The sequence below is a fragment of the Notamacropus eugenii genome, chromosome 7 (assembly GCF_028372415.1).
Source record: "Notamacropus eugenii isolate mMacEug1 chromosome 7, mMacEug1.pri_v2, whole genome shotgun sequence".
NCBI classification, from domain to species: domain Eukaryota; kingdom Metazoa; phylum Chordata; class Mammalia; order Diprotodontia; family Macropodidae; genus Notamacropus; species Notamacropus eugenii.
In genome coordinates, this window is record NC_092878.1 from 16,599,844 (window position 1) to 16,620,669 (window position 20,826).

Sequence of the window (20,826 nt, forward strand, 5' to 3'; positions counted from 1 at the left end):
GCCTTAGCAAATGCTAATCATGATCATAAATTTTTTAAAATATTTTATTTTTTCCAATCACATGTAAAGACAATTTTTAACATTCATTTTTAAAAAGTTTTAGTTCTAAATTTTCTCCCTCCTTCCCTCAGCTTCCCCCTCCCTAAGATAGTAAGCAATTTTCAGAGGCTATATATATGCAATCATGTAAAATATATTTCTATATTAGTTGTGTTATGAAAGAAGAAACAGACAAAATTTTTAAAAAGATGAAAAAATACTGAAAGTGAAAGATTGGATACTTTGATCTGCATTCAGACTCCAGTGAACACAAATTTAAATAGAAAATATGTTGGAACTCCTTTGCAATATACACTTAAGAGCATGACTAAATATACTATAGGCTCAGTAAATTATATAAAGGTTTTGTGTGGTAACTTCTGTGAATCTCAGTTTTTTCAACTGTAAATTGAGGGAATTGGACTAGATCTTGTCTCAAAGATCTCTTTCAACTCTAAAATTCTATCAACATATGGAAATATATTTGGCAACATTAAAAGGGGAAGCAGGAAAGGAAATAACCATTTATTAAGTGCCTACTCTGTGCCAGGTTCTATGCCAAGCACTTTACAAATATCACATTTGATCATTACAATGACCTTGTGACATAGATACTATTATAATCCCCATTGTCAATTGAGAAAACAAAGGCATAGAAGTGGTTAAGTGACTTGTCCAAGCTCATGCAGCTAAGAAATATCAAAAATCAGATTGGATCTCAGATCTCCGTGAATTAAGATACATCCATATAGCTAAGTCTTTGAATTAATAAGTTATATTATGAAAATGCATTTCTACATAAATTGCCAAAGTAACAGAAACAAACTGGGATGTTTCTCTGGTCAGGTGGTACTGAGTTTGATGAGGAGCATGGTCAGATGGTGGTAGGTATTATAATATGGGCTACTGGGTCATTGCCATTACTGATCTCTGATGCACACTGTGTTGACAAATACTTGGCAATCTCCAAATGTAAATAAATAAATGCTTTCCAAAGTATAAGAAGCTGACATTCAGAATTCCCACTCACTGCCTATCTTTTTCTGATTGCCTTAGGCAGCTTCAGGGCTGGCTATGTTGATCCAATGGATGAAACAAATCAATCTGTAGTCACTAAGTTTGTGTTTAAGGGACTCACCAATTCTTGGGTGATGCAAATTTTTCTCTTTGTATTTGCCTCTGTGTTCTGTTTGGCGAGTCTCCTAGGGAACACCCTGATTGTGCTCACAGTGGCCTCTAACTCTCAATTACAATCCCCCATGTACTTCCTGCTGGTCCACCTCTCCTTCATTGATATGATTGATTCCTGCATGGTGAACCCCAAGATGATTAGTGACCTTTTCAAGAAGCATAAATTAATTTCCTTTGAAGGCTGTGTTTCTCAGATCTTCTTTATTCATGCTGTTGGAGCTACTGAAATGGTACTTCTCATAGCCATGGCATTTGACCTCTATATAGCTATATGTAAGCCTCTCCACTACCTGACTATTATGAACCTAAGAGTGTGCATTTCTATTGTGGTAATTTCCTGGACAATTGGAATTTCTCACTCCTTCTTCCAATTGGCCTTTGTGATAAAGTTGCCTTTCTGTGGCCCTAACAAATTGGACAGCTTTTACTGTGACCTTCCTTGGTTCATTCGACTTGCCTGCACAGACACTTACAGACTGCAGTTCCTGATCACTGCCAATAGTGGGTTCATCTCTCTGGGAGCCTTCTTCATTTTGATCATTTCCTACATTGTCATCCTGATCACTGTTCGGCAGCACTCTTCTGGGGGTTCATCCAAGGCCCTCTCTACACTGTCAGCTCACATCTCTGTAGTGATCTTGTTCTTTGGCCCATGTATCTTTGTCTATGTGTGGCCATTTCCCACATTTCCAGTGGACAAATATCTTGCCCTTTTTGACTCAGTTATCACTCCCTTTCTGAACCCTACCATCTACACATTAAGAAACAAAGAGATGAAACAATCAGTGAAGAGACTATGGGGTCAGCTCATGAGATCCCCAACTATGTCTTAAATTCTTTGGAAGAAAAGAATGAAGATTTTAGCCTTGGATTGGCAACAATTAAGATCCTTTACCGCAGTGTTAAAATCTAATTATATAGAACCCATCAAGCTTTTTAAGGCTATGAAAGTCATGTACCAAAACAGCATTAGACAATCTTTAATCTCTCTCTGGTGTTTCTTTTATGACAGTGTCTGGTTAGCAGACAGAATATTGGGTTTGTTTTTTCTGTAATGTCTGTATACAAGGGGCTTGCAAAAGTGATGTCCCATCTATCCCTCACCCTTTCTTGTGCCAAATAGAGGCTTCTGATTAACTCTGGATATGGTCATGTTGCTTACACTCCACTGAACATGATAAACCCTAATGTAAAAGCTGCACTTGAGACAGAAAGATCTTACACTTTGTGGTTTAACACAGGATATCTGTTTATTCAGGTGATGCTGAAATAGAGAATGGGAAAAAGTCAATTTTTTAAAGAAATACTGGTCAGAAACTGTTGAGAGAAGATGGAAAACTGCAGGATGTTTTTATTCAGTCATTTCTGATTCTTCATGACCCCATTTTGGGGTTTTCTTGGTAAAGATAATGGAGTGGTTTGCCATTTCCTTCTCCAGCTCATTTTAAAGATGAGGAAGTACAACAGACAGGGTTAAGTGACTTGTCTAGGGTCACATAACTTGTAAATGTCTGAGGCCAGATTTGAACTCATGAAGATGTGTCAAAGCTCAGTTATCCACTGTGCCACCTAGCTACCTTAACTACAGAACAATGCTGTCACAATTTAGGTATTGTATAGTAACTGAGTTAACAATAGGCAGTAGGAAAATAATCAACTCTTGGGTAGTTCAGTTCCAAGGACTTCTCTAAAACAGAGGAAAAAAAAAACAAGGTCATTTGTCAAGTGAATAAGTAGTTTTGTGGTGGATGTCAAGGAAAAAATAGAATTCAGTACCTGGAAGAAAAGGTTAAAGAAATCAATTATAAATTCAGTCTTTATTGTCAGTGAAGCTAAATAATACCCTTCACTTTAGGCAGTTTAAAGCAACCCTGTGGAATAGATAAGTGAAAGTCAACACAATATGAAGACCAACTCAGGCTGAAAAGGTGATTCAAAAATTCATTTCCTAAAACTCCAATGTCCCATAAAATAGTTCTGGTTTTTTTTTTTTTTTTACCTCTTTACTTTTGCTTACATCGTTTCTTTTCTTGGACTGCCTTCTCTTCCATCTCTACCAGAATCCAGCTCATCTTCCAGAGTTAAATTGAAAACCTATTTACTTTGTGAAATCCCTCCTGAATAGAACAGATTTATACATGATCCCAAATTGTCTGAGGTAGGATTTGAACCCAAGACTCCAAGTTCAGAACTCTATCCACTACTCTACACTGTCTCTGGTTTTTAACTGTATGATCTCTAAGATCTTTTATATCTATAATTGTTCCCATAGCTTGGCAGGGAGTACGTCTAAATTACTGAGGCAGATAGCTGTTCCAGTCAGAATACACCAACCTGTGTACCGTATTACAGCCTATAAATGTAATGGAATGCTTCTGGAATGCCATAATCTGTAATACTTTTATCCATGGTTAAAACAGTTCTCTTTTGTGGGAAGAGGGTATTGGTACTAACATCTTAGAGGACAAAAGTAGGGAACAACAGACATGAAGCATGACATAGGCCATCCAACTTATTTGATTTATTACTTTGTTCAAACGCTTTTTTTCTCTGTGTTCCTTATTATCGGGCAATTTGCTGGAGTAATAATATTTAATGATAATAAAAGCCATCATATATTTTAAAGTGTATAAATCATTTTGCATGTGCCATTTCATTATATCTTCATAAAATTTATGGAAAGCAGGTGCTATCACAATTTTTTTTCACAGTTTGTAAATGAGGCAACTGAGGCTGAGATAGGTTAAGTAATGCCCAAAATCACACAGCCAGAAAATATCTAAGACAGTATTTTAACTCAGGTCTTCCTGAATTCAAGTCTAATGCTGTATCCATTATGCCACCTAGGGGAGGGGGAAGGCATACCTTCAGAAATGAAGGTAATGTCAAAACAAAAGATATCAATAAAAATGGAAACAAAACAAAGAAAGAACAGTAAATAATACAAGTCCTCCATCATTCAAAACAACCACAAAAGAGAAGGCAACTCACAGAAAACCAATAAATAGACCCTCAAAGACAGAGGATCAAGTAGCATGATCAATCAATCACATAGTACTCAGAATCGGGGACAGCTAGGTGGCTCAGTGGATAGAGCACCAGTGCAGAAGTCACCTCAGACACTTGACACTCACTAGCTGCGTGACCTTGGGCAAGTCACTTAACCTCAATTCCCTCATCCTGGGTCATCTCCAGTCATCCTGATGAATATCTTGTCACTGGATTCAGATGGCTCTGGAGGAGAAATGAGGCTGGTGATCTGCACAGCCCTCCCTCACTCAAAACAAAGTCAAGTGCAAGTCGTGTCATTATTTCTCTGATGACATGGTCTTCTTCAGCAATGAAGGATACATACACATACATACACTCAGCATAGGAGAATCAATCAACTAGCACTTATTAAGCACTTACTATGTGAAGTGCTAGGGATACAAAGAGAAAACCAAAAGAGTCCCTGCCCTCAAGGAGCTTACATGCCATCAAGAAAACAATCTGTATACATACAAATATGCAGCACCTGTGTTGTGATCACAAAACATTTGAGTAGGGCAGAGTTCACCACATAATGACATGTTTGGAGGCTCCTGGGAAAAAGAAACTTGAAGACAGAATGAGCACTATTCCCATTACCCACAACATGAGAGAATGGCAGGTGATACTCTATCCATGGGTATCCCAGGGATACTCTATCCCAGTTCACCTGCCCTTTACTCCATGACCCAATTAACATCAGAAGCTGCATAGTAAAGGTCACTTCCCTCTGCCCCATTGATAAGAACTGATGATGGAACTGATGAGATCATAGAACAGTCAGAGGCAGATTTCTTTTCATTTCATTTCATTTCTTAACAAGAAATTAACTCACAGTGCTCTCTATTAAGCTGGTGGGTGATTTCTTTTTTTTCCCTTTGGGAATAGGCTGAATTTAAAAGAAGTTAATTCTTCTATGACTCCATCTGGGTATCCAGCTTCTTTCTATGCAAATGAAGTATCCTTCCCATTGATCTTTGTCCTTTCATTGATTCCATTTTATATGAAAGAAATTCTGGTAGCCTCAATTCTTTGCTTGTCTGACTAATATTGGCATATTAGATATATGGTAGAAGGTTTTGAATCAAGAGTTCATAATTTCTCTATCCTTTTCTTCCCAATACTGAATTTCATTTCTCCTTTTCCTCTACCATCATACTTTTCAAGCTCTTAATTCTTTCAGGTTTTTTTTCAAACACCTTAAATTGAATTATCTCAGAAACCCTGAATTATTTTTTTAATTCCTGCACATTGTTGCTTCCAAATCTCTGTTCAGAGCTTGAATTACAAGATTATCATCCTAGAGTTCTCCATTATATCGCAATAATTCTAGACATTCTATTTTTAATGTTTTATTTTTCCCAACTATTATTATGAACTCTTCTTCATTTGAATAAAACAAGAAAAACCCTTATATTGGTTCTTCCAACTGGCACCCTCTAGTGTCTCATGCTCTATCATGTTTTACTTCTGTTTTCCAAACACTATTAACATCCAATCTTTCTTTTTAAGTTAAAGTTATTCCCTCACATCTTACATTAATTGATTTCTGTTACATTCTCTGATTTTTTCAGTATACAGTTTAGGCAATGAGACTTTCATGAATTAAATTCCTTACAGCCCTTTAAAAAATCTCCCCTGCCTTGCAAAGAAGCTTTTTCCACTGTTTTTTCTAAGAAAGAAAATACTTTAATCTTTTCTTTCAAGTAGTTATTTTCCAAAAGAACAACTTCCAGGCTCAGATTCAATCTATCTTACATTTAATCTAACTCAGATTGTATCTGACCCACTTGATAATACAAGCATCACTAATGTCAAAGCTTTTTAAGGATCAATCAAATATGGAGAATCTTTAATAGAAACTTGGCTTTTCTTTGACTGAAAGAAGACTTGAGTCGAATTCATTCAAGCAGGACCTGGTGTATTAGCATTTTGTGATACCAAGCACCTCGAACCCCAACATGTTGGTTCCCTGACTGGGAACAATAACTAATCTCAAATTTGCCTCCTGCCAAAACTGGAAGATGCCTGAGGCTAATGTGTACTTCCCAATAGAGAGGTGATGGACTGAAGATTGAGAACAGGAGGATTAGTGACAACAATGCAAAAAAAAAGCACACTCAGAAACATCAGACTGCAGACTGGGTTCCTCCAATGGGCAGAGCAGAGAAACATGGCTCAGCCAGAATACCCTTTTGGGATACTGTTTAGAGGGTACCATCACTCTGCATGAGCCAGCAGACTTTCCCCAGGATTCTCTCACTGTCTTCTCTTTCCTCTGGGGCATCTGCTCAACACAAATCAATGAAAGTGGGGTACATACATAGAAACTTTTACAGATGGAGCCAAAACCTTGATTCTCCACACACTCAGTCTCTAACCAAAGTCTCTTACTCTCCTCATCCTTCCCTCCTCGCCACAGTCATCTGAGATAGATCCAGTGTTTTGCTGGAATGTGTTTTAAAACTGTGGGACAGGGGCAAAGGAGAGAATAGAATAAATGGTGGGGGAATAAGATGGAGGGAAATATAGTTAGTCTTTAATAACATGACTATTATGGAAGTGTTCTACATGACTACACATGCATAACTTACATCAAATTGCTTGCCTTCTCATTGAGGGTGGGTGTGTAGGGAGGAAAGGAGAGAATGTAGAACTTAAAGTTTTGAAAACAAATGTTAGAAATTGTTTTTACATGTAAGTGAGAAATCAGATATACAGGCAATAGGGTATCGATATCTATCTTGCCCTACAGGAAAATAGAAGGGAAGGGGATAGGAGAACAAGGAGGGAGAGGAGAGAAGGGAGGACACATTGGAGGAAGGGGTAATCAGAATACATATTACCTTGGGGTGGGGGGAGGGAAGAGATGGGGAGAAAATTTGGAAATCAAAATTTTGTGGAAATGAATGTTCAAAATTAAAAATTAATTAATTAACTAAAACAAAAACATGCCACAAAAAAAGAATAACTTCTATTCAGAGATAAACAGATTATGCTAGGTATAAGAAAGGAAGAAAAAGTGACACAGGAATGGAGAAGATCCAAGTATTCTCACTAAGGATTCAAAAATCCTCATTGAACAGAGAGATTGAGTAACAAGGAGAAATTGTTTATTAAAATACAAATGAGTGGGAAAGATGCTTGAGCATTATAGAGTTAATGAGAAAAAAGAAAACAAATACTTGCCCAGTCCAGATTTCCAAGGATTAATGGAAAGAATGTTTGTATCCAAAGACTTACTATTTTAGAAGAATGTTGACCCACAGGGGCAGACACTCTTAGGAAAGTACAACTAGCAAAGCATAACGCTGGATTTGGAGTTACAGGATCTGAATTCAATCCTGGCTCTGTTACTCAATTCTTATGTGACTTTAGGCAAGTGTTTTAACCTCTCTAGGCTATGATTTCCTCATCTGTAGATTGAAGGCATCAGACTAATTAACCTAAGATCCCTTCTAGCTTTAAATCTAAGATTCTGTGATCTTATAAAATGATTGTGATAAATATAATGAGAAATATTGCTTAATCTCTCAGATCAGAAGAATCATCTTCAAGTGTAGCTTATTACACTAAGACTTAATTATAAATTCTTCACAATGAGCATATCCAATGTCAATCAGAAGTCTCTATTTGGCACTATAGATGGGAGGTCAAGGAATTTTATTAGTCATTTATCTTGGCGTTACAGAAAGGGATTCGATCTGGTGCTCAGATGTTGGCAAAGTAGAGAGCTGAGTGCCAGTGCTAATCACACCATAAAGAAATTAAGAAATGTCTTATGTTGTCTTGGTGTACACAATTCATAGTCTCAAAAAGGGTGGTGTGTTCTATGCATTAAAGTTAAATACTGTAGGCAGGATTTCACATCTCAGTTACAGTTAGCCCAAGGCAAAACAAAAAACAAACAAACAAAAAACTGTAATACCCTTTGTAATTCAAGCAAAGTGTTTAGGAGATTCTTTGGAACTTAAAGAGTATGATGAGCCTTGATCTGATGAGATTCCATAGTTTTTTTATTGCCATCTTCATCTCTTTGTTTCTTAATGTGTAGATGGTAGGGTTCAGAAAGGGAGTGATAATTGAGTCAAAAAGGGCAAGATACTTGTCCACTGGAAATGTGGGAAATGGCCACACATAGACAAAAATACATGGGCCAAAGAACAAGATTACTACAGAGATGTGAGCTGACAGTGTAGAGAGGGCCTTGGATGAACCCCCAGAAGAGTGCTGCCGAACAGTGATCAGGATGACAATGTAGGAAATGACCAAAATGAAGAAGGCTCCCAGAGAGATGAACCCACTATTGGCAGTGATCAGGAACTGCAGTCTGTAAGTGTCTGTGCAGGCAAGTCGAATGAACCAAGGAAGGTCACAGTAAAAGCTGTCCAATTTGTTAGGGCCACAGAAGGGCAACTTTATCACAAAGGCCAACTGGAGGAAGGAATGAGTGATTCCAATTGTCCAAGAAGTTACTAGAATAAAAATGCACACTCTTAGGTTCATAATAGTCAGGTAGTGGAGAGGCTTACATATTGCTATGTAGCGGTCAAAGGCCATGGCTATGAGAAGCACCATTTCAGTAGCTCCAACAGCATGAATAAAGAAGATCTGAGAAACACAGCCTTCAAAAGATATGAGTTTCTCCTTCTTAAAAAGGTCATTAATCATCCTAGGAGTTGCAATGCAGGAATCAATTATGTCAATGAAGGAGAGATGGGCCAGCAGGAAGTACATGGGGGATTGTAAGTGAGAGTCAGAGGCCACTGTGAGCACAATCAGGGTGTTCCCCAGTATACTCGCCAAACAGAACACAGAAGAAAATACAAAGAGAATAAGTTGCATCATCCAAGAATTGGTGAGTCCCATCAATACAAACTCAGAAACCATAGATTGATTTCCTACACCCATTGTTTAAATCAGTGTAACTAATTCTAATGTAACCTAAAAAGGAAAAGAATGAAAAAAGGATCAGAAAAAGAGAGGTTATTGGGAGAGTCTAAGAGAAGTGCATGTGCATTCATAATTATTGCCTCACAATACGACTGTGAACAACAACTGTTTCTCTTTCCTTCTCAGCTTGATTTAGTCATTTTTTTTCTTTTTCTCACTGAAGGGGCCAACCCTTGACTACTTCTTAAAGAGGCCTATTCTCTGAATGGATGTTGCCTCCCTCTAAGTGAATACCTCAAAAGGCCTTAGCCTAAAAAAGCCAAGATCTCCCATTGCATCCCGGGCCATCTCCAGTCATACTGATGAATATCTGGTCACTGGATCCAGATGACTCAGGAGGAGAAAGTGAGGTTGGTGACCTTGCATAGTCCTCTCCCACTCAAATCAAAGTCAAAGTCAAGTCATGTCATCATTTCTCTGATGGCATGGTCTTCTTTGAAAATAAAGAATCAACACAACAACAACAACAACCCAACTTTCATTAAGCATCACCATTGGTACTCAATTAGCTTTTTCCTGGCACTAGGCATTGCTACATCTGTCATCTCCTGCCAGTACTTCTCAACAAACTCATTTCCATAGAAAGTATAAATTTATCTTTATATTCATGTATGCTACTCTGATAATTATTTTACAATGACTAATTCATGAACTTAGATATACATGACCTAAATTTAGTTTCATATATTTATAGAACTCATGAGATTTTAGAGTTGAAAGAAAACTTGGAAACTAGACATCATCTTAAATCTATGAAAACAGGTTCATAGAGGTTACTAATCAAAACCTAACAATGTATTTAGCTTATGATATGGACTAGTTCTACTCTTAAATGGACATTAAAAGGCTTTTCACTATGTTTACTTTTTAAATGTGAGTTCTTTTACAATGCATATTAGTGTAGCTGTGGTGCAGGGGGGAATATGGTAGACCTGGTGTCAGAATAACAATGTTTAAATCTTAATTCAGTCATTATGTGACCCTATGTAAGTAATTATGTGACCTTAGCTGGGAAGCCTTAAGCAAGTAAATTAACTCCTCTTTCCCTCTATTTTTTTTTATCTACAAAATTAAGAAAGGAATCACTGCTCTACCCATTAAGAGCTTTTTTATGATAAATGTTTTATAAATTACATAAAATTTTATTAAAATTTTTATTCTTGTAGATATAATTGCTGGCATCTGTATAGTACTTAAGCCTTTATAAGTGCCTTCCTTACAATGCCCCTGGGAGGAAAGAAGTACAAGTATTTTTGTCCCATTTTACAAAGAAGAAAAACTTAGGTGACTTACCCATGATGACACAAGTATGTTTCAGCGTCAGGTCCTTTGAATGTAAGTTAAGCCTTGGCCTCTCTATCTGCTTATTTTATGTATTTCAGAATTTATATATATATATGTCCACATACACATGTATAGATGTGTGTATAATGTATTATATACAGATTTATATTTATGTAAAATTATATAATATTTATACAATCTAAGTTTTATGTTTAATATAGTATATTATACTTATGGTTTATATAAATTTATATTTTTTATAAATTTACATATTCTGTAATCTGCTATATTAATTTTTCAGTTTTATGTATAAGATCCAATACTATATGATAGAAACTATACCCTTTTAACATACTTGACACAGAAAGGCATTTAGTATGTCCTTGTTTGCTACAATGATGCTAAGACTTAGAGATGTTGAAGGAAGTTTAAATAAGTATTTACTCCATGTATCTGCCACATACTAGGATAATATTAAATTCAGTGCGTATAAATGATTCCTCAACTCCTGTAATTTTTTTCTTTCCATTTGAACTATCCCTCTCTAATCTGCTGTTGCTGAAACAATCCTGTTTTTCCCATTTGGAAAGATAGTCAAATTTTATAGATACGTGTTTGGCATAAAATGTGTGTTGGATTAATTTCCAAGGTGAGCAGGTAAATGCAAGTATTTACTCTCTACACCTTTGCAAAAGTTGGATGGAGCAGAAATGGCCAATACTAGCCCCAGGATGGAGTCAGGTACAATCACCAGGGGAAAAAGTGGCCCAGACGAGGTAAAACAGGAGAACTCAAAAAAAAGTAAACCTGGAAGTCTGATTTAGGAGTTCAAAAAGAATGATGACTACAGAATAGAAGCTATGGGACTGAGGCATTTGAATACAGAGATCAAGAGAAACAAGGAACATTGAGTAGGAGATGAAGTCCCAAGGTAGGGAATAAGAAGAGATGAAAATTAGGAGGAAAAGGTAGAAGGAGAAAAAGAAAAAAGAAAAGAAATGGTATCAGAAGGAGATGAGGGGAAAAGTGCATATGGTGGGGACAAAAAAATAGTATACCATGGGAAAACATCATACAATTTAGGTATGGAAGGGATTTTTTAGATCATTTAATGCAACTCCCTCATTTTACAGATGAGGAACTTGAGATGCAAAGAAGTTAATGACTTGAAGGTCACACAGTTAAAACAGGGTTAAGATTTGAACTCTACAGTAGTAGATATTTGAATACAGGTCCTATGTCTTCAGATATAAGGTCCTATTCATTTATATCCCCAAACTCAGGAAGATAGAAAATTAAGCTTAACATTGACTCACCATATACCTTGTGACTATAACCGTGAGGTTTGAGACAATGTTTTAGTCCTCTCTTTATCTCCCCTAAAGTCTAGCAGACAACTTCAATAAATATGTGTTACTTGATGGACTGAATGAATGAATGGAAGTAGAAACTGAGGAGAAAAGAAAAGGTCAATAGAATTATAAATAAAGTGCAGATTATGGAGAAGAATAAAGAGTCGTATGAGGGGGAAAGGCTCACAGAAATGGTAACGGTAGCTTTCTCACCTGTTCTGTGAAAGAGTAAATCAATAATATATTCAGAGGTCTAAGGATCTCAGAGAGTTTAAAGTTGTCTCTTACAGTAAAGTATCTTCCAAAACAAAAGACTCTGTGTAACTTTTTCCTGATGGTAATAATCAGTCAATGTTAGTGATCAAGTGATGTTACTGAGATTGGGGAATAGCCAGTCTGGGATTTACTTGACCTGGGAATCATGCCATAGAATAATGGTGGTTTTCCCAAAGGAAAAAATACTAGAAGGGTTCCTAAGTAATGAAAGGAAAAGGAGAGAAAGTGAACAGAGGTGGCTCCTGGGAGCTGGGCAATTTAGTGCCCTGGTCAAAATGAGAGGAAATTCATCTGGTGTGAAATGAGCTTCAATAAGTAGGTGTCTAGCAAGATAGACATGACTAATTGAGATAAGCAGTGGTGAAAATATCACAAAATCACAGAATATAAGATTTGAAAGGAACTTAAGAGGCCATCTAGTGCAACCTATCATATATGATGAAATGTGTCTTTTAAAAACATCTGAACAAGTGCTATTCTCAAAGACCCCAAATATTTCAATTTCCTCCCATGTAATGTCATTTCCCACCATATAAAAGTTCACTGTATTAAGAAAGGCAGCTAATTAGTAGTTTTGAACGGCAGTGACCAAATGATGCTACAGAAATTTGAGACTGCCACCCTGAACACATGTGGCAAATAAATGATCTCCTAGAATTGTTAGTTTTCCCAGAGTAACCAAAAAAGAGGACATTAATAAAGAGAAGAGAACGTTTTTTTAGAAGCCTTTTATGATTTTCTTCATCAATTTAGTGATTTTTATTCATTGATATGAATATGGAATAATCTGTAGAAAACATTTTTTTAAAATGCAATTTCAGAAATGTATTGACAATTACACAATTTCCAGAAATCTGGTGTGTGTCCTACACAATTTAATCAGAAAAATGGGAAAAGAAACTACATGGATGTTTTAGCTTAAAAAAAAACAGGTTCAGAATGTGGAGTCCACATAAATCCCAATTTACTCTTAAGATAATCCACCCTAAATAAATTGGAAGCAAAACAGTTGATTTGTTGATGCTGAAAGATGAGTAAGATGATTTTGGTCAAGTCAGGGGAATGATCTCCAGTGCATTACAGCCAGTCCCCAACTTAAAAATGGGTTGAATTCTAAAAGTTAGCTTCCAAGTTGCTTCAAATGAGAAAATCATGTACATTTAACATTGTGCAAATTAGAAAGCACTGCAAAACTTTCAACCATTACTATTGTTGGGATGGGGCTGCATCTGTGATTTCATTGGCATAGAGAATTCCCAATGAGAAAACTTCCAATGCAGATTGGCACCTTGTCCTTAACTTAAAGTCTTAGAAAATTTCAAGCTTCCCTGAGAGGTTAAAGGACTTGTCTTAGGGTCAGAGTACGTGTTGGAATGTTTCAGAAGCAGGGTCTGAAGCCTAATTTTTCTCACTTTGAGGCCACAAGTCTACACTATATCTTAATGGTACCAGAGATGGTGCCATAGTGCCATAGTGGTGTTTATGTTTGTGGCAAGGGTCATCTCTAGTTATCCTCATCTTTATCTTACCACTGGACCCAGATGGTTCTGGAAGAGACAGTAAGGCTGACAACTTTATGCAGCCCTGCCTCCCTTAAATCCAATTCACTTGCCAGTCATGACACCATCCTCCTGATGCCCAATGTCATGATCTTCTGAGAACAAAGGGCAAACAACAACAGCAAGAGCAATGTTTGTGGTATTGGTTGTGCTGCTTCTGGCCATGTTGGTAATACTGATATTGGTGGTGTTGGCAACACTGACTGTTATTGTATTTTTATTTGGCATTATTGTATTGTTATTGGTAGTACTGATGCTAGAGGTAGTGGTACCGATACTGGTAGTATTGGGGTTGGCAGTATTATTATACGGAAAATGAGTAAATAAATCAAAATATGGAAAAAATTAGTTGGTAATAGCAAATACTGAGTGACACTTCATGTTCATTTAAAATTCATGTAGAATAAAACATATCCAATAATTGGATATCAAATAACCACAGGACTCAAAAAGCCAGATTTTGTTTCCTTGCACTCTACTTGTGTGAGAAAGAAAGGCACAAGAATAAAAACCTGATGATAGGCAATTAGTCTAAAAAGCAAAGTCGTAAACCAGTACACATTTAGTCCAGTAACAACGAGTCAAGTAAATAGATTCAGGATCACCAATTCTTGAAATTAAATCTGATCCTATGATGGGTTTATGAGGATTAATCTCTCTTCTGCAGGCTAAAAGAAAGGCATGAGAGGCAACACAAAACTTTGACATAAATCTTCAGCCAGGGAAACCAGCAGCATTCCTCCCTTTTAACCTAGATCATTAGTTAGCTTGTAGTTGGGTGATCAGTATCATCCACATAGTTGAAAAATATGTGCAATATCATGGGCCAGCAGGAACAGGGAAATTTCAGCAAAACAGTATTTTAACAGCTTGTACATATTGAGATTTGCTTATAGTGGTGTGGTGGTTGATGAAATCATATTATCACACACATGATCATAATGGTTTTAATTCAAAAAATTAATTTAATAATTCAGTAAATTAATTCAAAAAATTCAACAAGATAGCAATCTATCAACCAACAAATATTTACCTAGTGTGCACCATATATGAGATACCATTTTGTGTGCTGGATTACAAAGACAAAGTAAAATGAAGCTTTCCTCCAAGGAGCTTACATTCTATCAAAAGAATGGCTATACTATGCATATGTATACTCTACTTGAGTTGTACATTAAATGTATGGAATTTTGTGCTGGTTATACATAGTAAAGGAGAATAGACAAGGTAATCAACTTCAAAAAGATTCCATTTAGAACTCTTCTGTTCTCCAATTAAAGACTAAAAACTAAGAGAAATAGCTGGATAAATAGCAGTTAAAAGGGGGCTAGGAATACAGGGACCATCAAGAAATACTCATATTTAAACAAAAATTGAAGAAAATAAAAAGGAGTCCTTATTAATTTAAGGGAAGACCTGAGATGTCAAAGGACACCAAGACTTCAGCTATAATTCTTATCCCCTTAAAGCTCAGTTCTGGTGCCTACTCCTCTACACTACCACCATTCCATTGTTAATACCCTCCTCTGTCCCACCCCCACCCCCCCACTCCCAAGTTTGAAATTACTTTGGCTTTTCTTTATATTTACTTTATATGTAAACACTGAATATTCACTTATCTATGTAAATGCTCTATTCTGCTCCTTAGAATGTAAATTCCTTGAGGGCATGGATTATTTGTATTGTTTTGAGATTGGGTTTGGGGTTTTTTTGGCTGTAACCTCAGTGCCAAGCACAGTGCCTTAAACATATTGGAGCTTAATAAATGCTTGTTGAATTAAATTAAATTTGATCAACCAACAAATATTTTTGAAGTGTCTACTGCATGCCAGACTCTGCTAGACAATGCAAATGCAAACACAAAAGTGAACTGATCTATCAGGGATACTGGATTGCATTAAATCAAATCAAGCTGAAATAAACTGAATTAAACTTAACTGAATTTCTATCAGAAGAGAGAGGAAATTCACTGACATCTGTAAAAAATGAGAGAAGATGTAATTTTGAAGGAATCTTTATTACAGTTTAAGGAAGAAGATGTAGCATTGCAAGTGAGGAAAACATAATAATAGGGTAGAATTTTCACTGAAAAAGAAAATACTACAGAGTCAGTGGGTATAGGTAAATGCTGCCACATAGTAGTATTGTAATGATAGGGGTATGCAAGAGAGTGATAGAAGTGGTTTCCATCTATATAACCCTTTACATTTAAAGTACTTTCATATACATTATTTTATTTTATTCGCACAATAGTCTTGTGAAGTAAATAATGCCGGCATTATGAGGAGGACACTAAGGTCTTTTGTGAAGTCAGCACTCAAACCTAATTTGAAAATTCATTACACTATATCATTTAGCCTCCAAATTTATCAAAAAATAAAAATGCAGGAAAATATTTTAAAATGAGGAAACTATAATACTAGATTGGTAGTAATACTTTATTTAAAAAATAAATTATAGGATTCTTTATTGAAAAAGGAGTAGAAAGGGATTATTTGGTTTGTTTGGGTGTTTTTTTTTCCCCATATGACAAAATGACTTTCTGTAAGAAAGAATCTGTAAGAAAGAAATTTGTAGCACAGTTGGTACTTAACAGTTAACTTCAATCTGAAAGCTTTTTTAATTTTCATTCTATGGCATTGTATCTGTCAACCATTCTTTTCTTTAATGAAACTCTGCCCTAGACTTCTCTGCTCATGATTTTCCTTTTCTCTTTCTGACCACTACAATAGTGTTTCCATGAATTTTTGCTCTCCTTTCACTCCTTAAGTATAGGCATTTCTCAAATCCCCTTCTCAAAACTTTATCTGCATTCCCTCCTAATGATTTCATCTAGTTTCATGGTTCCAACTATCTTAATTATGATGATAAGTATCAAATTCATATCTCTCATATTTTCTCCAGCTCTAGAACCAGGTTTCCAGCTGCCTATTGCTCATTTCCACCTGAATTACAGAATTCAAAATTTTCAGAATTATAAGAAACCTCAGGGGTAATCTACTCAAATTCCTCTTTAATCCATATTTTGCATCTTAAATATTTCCTGGAAGTGTTCAACTTGTTCCTACTAGAAATTCTCTAGTGCTGAAGAAAGTATGGTGCATCAAGGAAATGGAATACAACTTTATATAAGAAGTGATGAAACAGTTAGTCTCAGATAAACTTAGAAGACTTGTATGAACTAATGCAGATTTAAGTGAGGGAAAAAGAGAACAATTTCTACTATAATAACCACTTTGTTGAAATGAGCAAATTTTAATTACTTAAGAACTGTGTCAATATATTGACTAATTATGATTCCAAAGGGCTAATGAGGAAAAATTACTAGCTACTTCCTGGCAGACATATGATAAACGAAGCACATGGAATTAGTCACATATTTTTGGATATAGTCAATGTGGAAATTTGTTTGACTTGGCTATGCACTTCTTCCAAGAGTTTGGTTCTGTTGGGTTTGGTTTTTTTTTTTCCAATGTGATGGATCAGGGAAGAAGGAGAGGTATTACAAATAAATAATTGTTCATGAAGATAAAATAAAATCAAATTTAATGCAAAAAAAAGCCTCCAGTGATGAAAAACAATCCACTACTCGCAAGGCAGTCATCCCATATTTGTACATTATTAAGAATTTCTTCCATACATAAAGTTTAAATCTATTTCTCTGATTCTACAGAAAAGCAGTACAGTGGAAAAAGTACTGGTCCTGAAGAGAGGAAGATATGAGTTTGTATCCTGCCTCAGATCCTTATTAACTGTGTGATCTTGGGCAAGTCGCTTAATCCCTGTTTGTCTTGGTTCCTCACCTGTAAAATGGGGACATACTTGAGAAGAAAATAGCAAACTATTTCAGTAACTTTGCCAAGAAAAAACTCCATGGTGTCAATAGAGTCAAGCATGACTGAGCAAGTAAACAGCAACACCTTCTACAGAGACCCCCTGGGTCCAAGCAGAATGCCTCTAATCCCCCTTCTATATGACAATCCTTCAAATACTTGACCCTAGCTATCATGACCTTGCTAAAGTCTTCTCTTCAGCAAGCTAATTAATCTTAAGCATTTCAACCAATCTTCATGTTCCAAAGCCTTTAATTTCTTTACCTTTCCATTCATCGCCCTCTGGATGTGCTCCAGTTTAGCAATGTCCTTCCCAAAACATAGCATTCCAGAAGGGACTACAGCACTGAAAATATGAGGCAACTAGAAGGACTAAAACCTTCCTCGTCCTGGACACTTTATCTCTATTAATGCAGGAGTCACATTTTTGAATACCATGTAATACTGCTGACTCAAATTGAATTCACAGGCCACTAAAACTCCCAGGGCATCCTGTACATAAACTCATATCTAGCCATGCATCCTTACCCTGTATTTATGAAGCTAATTTTTTTTAACTCAATTAGAAATTTAATAATACTAATAGTAGAATTTTCATAGAACTTTAAGTTTTACAAAACACTTTGCAAATACCATCTCATTTTATCCTTATGACAACCTGGAGAGTAGGTACTATTACTATTCCTATTTTACAGATGAAGAAAGTGAGACTGAGAGAAGTTAAGTCACTTGCCGTTATTAGATATGGATGGTCTTCAGTAGACAGACCAAACTGTATTGTCCTTTGTACCTCTGCTATCTACTATATCTAAGCACGTTATCATCCAATCCACATCTGTCTTCACCAAAAAGAAATCATCAACAAATCATCAAATCCTTTTCTGAAATTCAAGTATATATGCTATGTTAACATAATCAATACAATAACCCTTTCACAAAAAGAGATATGATTATTCTCACATGATCAGTTTAGAATCATAAATTAAAAGCTGGAAGGATTTTAAAAATCATTCAGTGTACACTTCCACATTAAGGCTCAGAAAGCTAAATTCTAGAACTAACAAATGATTTTACCCAAAATTCACTACTTCTTTTGATAGTCATGCTGGCCCAGAATGATCATAACTTCCTTTTCCAAACCATAAGCCAATCCATTAACAATATAGTCTAGAATTTTGCTAGAACCAGTTAAGCTAACTATAATTATAAAGTTCCAGTATCTTTTTTTTTTAAATCCAGACATTTCCCCATTGACCATGTCCAAAGATACATGACTCATTCTGTATATTTAGTTCATCACTTCTCTGCCAAGAGGTGGATAGTGATTCTTCATCATTGATCCTCTGAAATCATGAATCGTTGCATTGGTACAGCTCAAGTAATTCAAATTTGCTCATTTTCATGAGTCACATCCATCAGTTTCTTCAGGACTATGGTGTAGACCTGATGTCTTGAATTAGACCTGGTGACTTGAATCACTGAGGGCAGCTTTCTTACTATCTGCACTTGTCTTCACTTTATATCCCTAGTAACTATGACTGCTTTGTTTCCCAGTCCAAAGATCCTTGGTAGTAGGAAAATAAGGACTGAGTAGTCCTGCCTTCTTTCAATCCCATTTTGAGAATTTTCATCTTGCCCCAATATAGCTTCTTTTTTTGTATTACTCAGAACATTCACTCCCAATCACAAGGTATTCTGAGCTTAAGCATTCTTGGAGTCATTCCTGTAGGACCATGACCCTTATATATCTTTGGTACATGCCCTTGATTTCAGCTTCTATAAACTATACCTCCAATTGAGGGTTTTCAAAGTCTTAACTCTTATCTTCTCCTGTAAATAAGTTCTTCCTCCAGTCTTCACTAATTCTTCTAACAGGTAGTTCTCACATCTTCATCAAATCACTTAAGAGATTTTTCTGAAACTCAGACACTGGCTGCACACTCTCCTCATTGCTACCTTCATCTCTTTGTTCCTTAAGGTGTAGATGACTGGATTTAAAGAGGGAGTAAGAACTATATCAAAGAAAGCAAGGAAGTTATCAAGATGTAATGTAGTATGTGGCCTTGTATAAACAAAGATCAGTGGGCCAAAGAATAAAACCACAACAGTGATATGAGCTGACAGAGTGGAGAGGGCCTTAGAGACACCACCTGATGAATGCTTCTGAACAGTGACTAGGATGAAAATGTAGGATACAATCAAGATGAAAAACACACACAGGGACATGAAGCCACTGTTAGCAGTGACTATGAATTGCAGTCTGTATGTGTCTCTGCAAGCAAGTTTGATAAATCGAGGAAAATCACAATAAAAACTATCCAGTTCATTAGGGCCACAGAAAGGCAAATGGAGTACAAAAGCCAACTGGGCCACTGAATGGATGAAGCCAACGATCCAGGCAGCAACCAAAAGCAAAATGCATATTCTTGGACACATAACAATTAGGTAGTGAAGAGGCTTACATATGGCTACATATCTGTCAAAGGCCATGGCTATGAGTAACACCATCTCAACACCACCAATCAGATGAATGAAGAACATTTGAGTGATGCAACCATAAAATGAGATGACTTTGTGCTTTCGGAAAAGATCACTTATCATCTTAGGGGAAATAACACAGGACATCCCCAGGTCAATAAAGGAGAGATTGGCTAGCAAGAAATACATGGGGGAGTGCAAGTGGGGATCACAGGTCACTGATAGAACAATAAGTGTGTTTCCCAGCATGCTTGCCAAATAGAACACAGAGGAGAACACAAAGAGAAAAAGCTGAATATCCCAAGAATTGGAAAGTCCCAGGAATACAAATTCAGACACCACAGAATAATTCTCTTTGTCCATCGACTCAGCAGGATCATCTCTTATGTTACCTGTAAAAGAAAAAAGATGAGATTCCAAATTACTAGAAATAAGTTAGCAACAGTGATGTCTGAAAAAAATACTATTAAAGCATTTTTAAATTCACAAAAGAGAACAGAAAGAAATTCAGAAAGAAGTCCAAGCAGGACAGTCTCAAAAATAGCAAATGTGTATGTATATATTTATATATGACACACACATGCATATGTACATATATTATTAATGAGTGGAATGGAATGGAGATTCAATTTCATGTCAAATTTTTTTTTTCTATTCTGCTGTGGTTACGTAACTACTCTTTTTTGGTGTTTAAGTTCAGAACAAAAAATAAGACACAATACTGGGAATGATGTTGTTGAAGTATATTTCTAAAACTTCTATTTTAGTTTCTCTACAACTATTAACAAATACTGTTTCTCCAGCTTGCAACTCTTTCCTGACTTTTCCCTT

The 20,826-nt window shown here is 36.1% G+C and overlaps 3 protein-coding genes across 3 annotated transcripts; 1 reads left to right on the forward strand and 2 right to left on the reverse strand.

Annotated features, from left to right (window-relative positions):
- Positions 1–1,124: 1,124 nt before the first annotated feature.
- LOC140514517 (olfactory receptor 4F3/4F16/4F29-like) lies at positions 1,125–2,063 on the forward strand. Its single transcript, XM_072624968.1, has one exon. The coding sequence runs from the start codon at positions 1,125–1,127 to the stop codon at positions 2,061–2,063; it is 939 nt and encodes a 312-aa protein (XP_072481069.1).
- Positions 2,064–8,211: 6,148 nt separating this feature from the next.
- Positions 8,212–9,171, reverse strand: LOC140514625 (olfactory receptor 4F3/4F16/4F29-like). Its single transcript, XM_072625126.1, has one exon. It carries the CDS (start codon positions 9,169–9,171, stop codon positions 8,212–8,214), a length of 960 nt encoding a protein of 319 aa, XP_072481227.1.
- A 10,248-nt stretch (positions 9,172–19,419) lies between these two features.
- LOC140513134 (olfactory receptor 4F3/4F16/4F29-like) lies at positions 19,420–20,358 on the reverse strand. The gene has a single exon (XM_072622488.1). The coding sequence runs from the start codon at positions 20,356–20,358 to the stop codon at positions 19,420–19,422; it is 939 nt and encodes a 312-aa protein (XP_072478589.1).
- Positions 20,359–20,826: the final 468 nt, after the last annotated feature.

Bases quoted from the DNA above. Each gene is read 5' to 3' on its own strand.
- LOC140514517 (XM_072624968.1), top strand. From the start codon at position 1,125: ATGGATGAAACAAATCAATCTGTAGTCACTAAGTTTGTGTTTAAGGGA.
- LOC140514625 (XM_072625126.1), bottom strand. From the start codon at position 9,171: ATGGGTGTAGGAAATCAATCTATGGTTTCTGAGTTTGTATTGATGGGA.
- LOC140513134 (XM_072622488.1), bottom strand. From the start codon at position 20,358: ATGGACAAAGAGAATTATTCTGTGGTGTCTGAATTTGTATTCCTGGGA.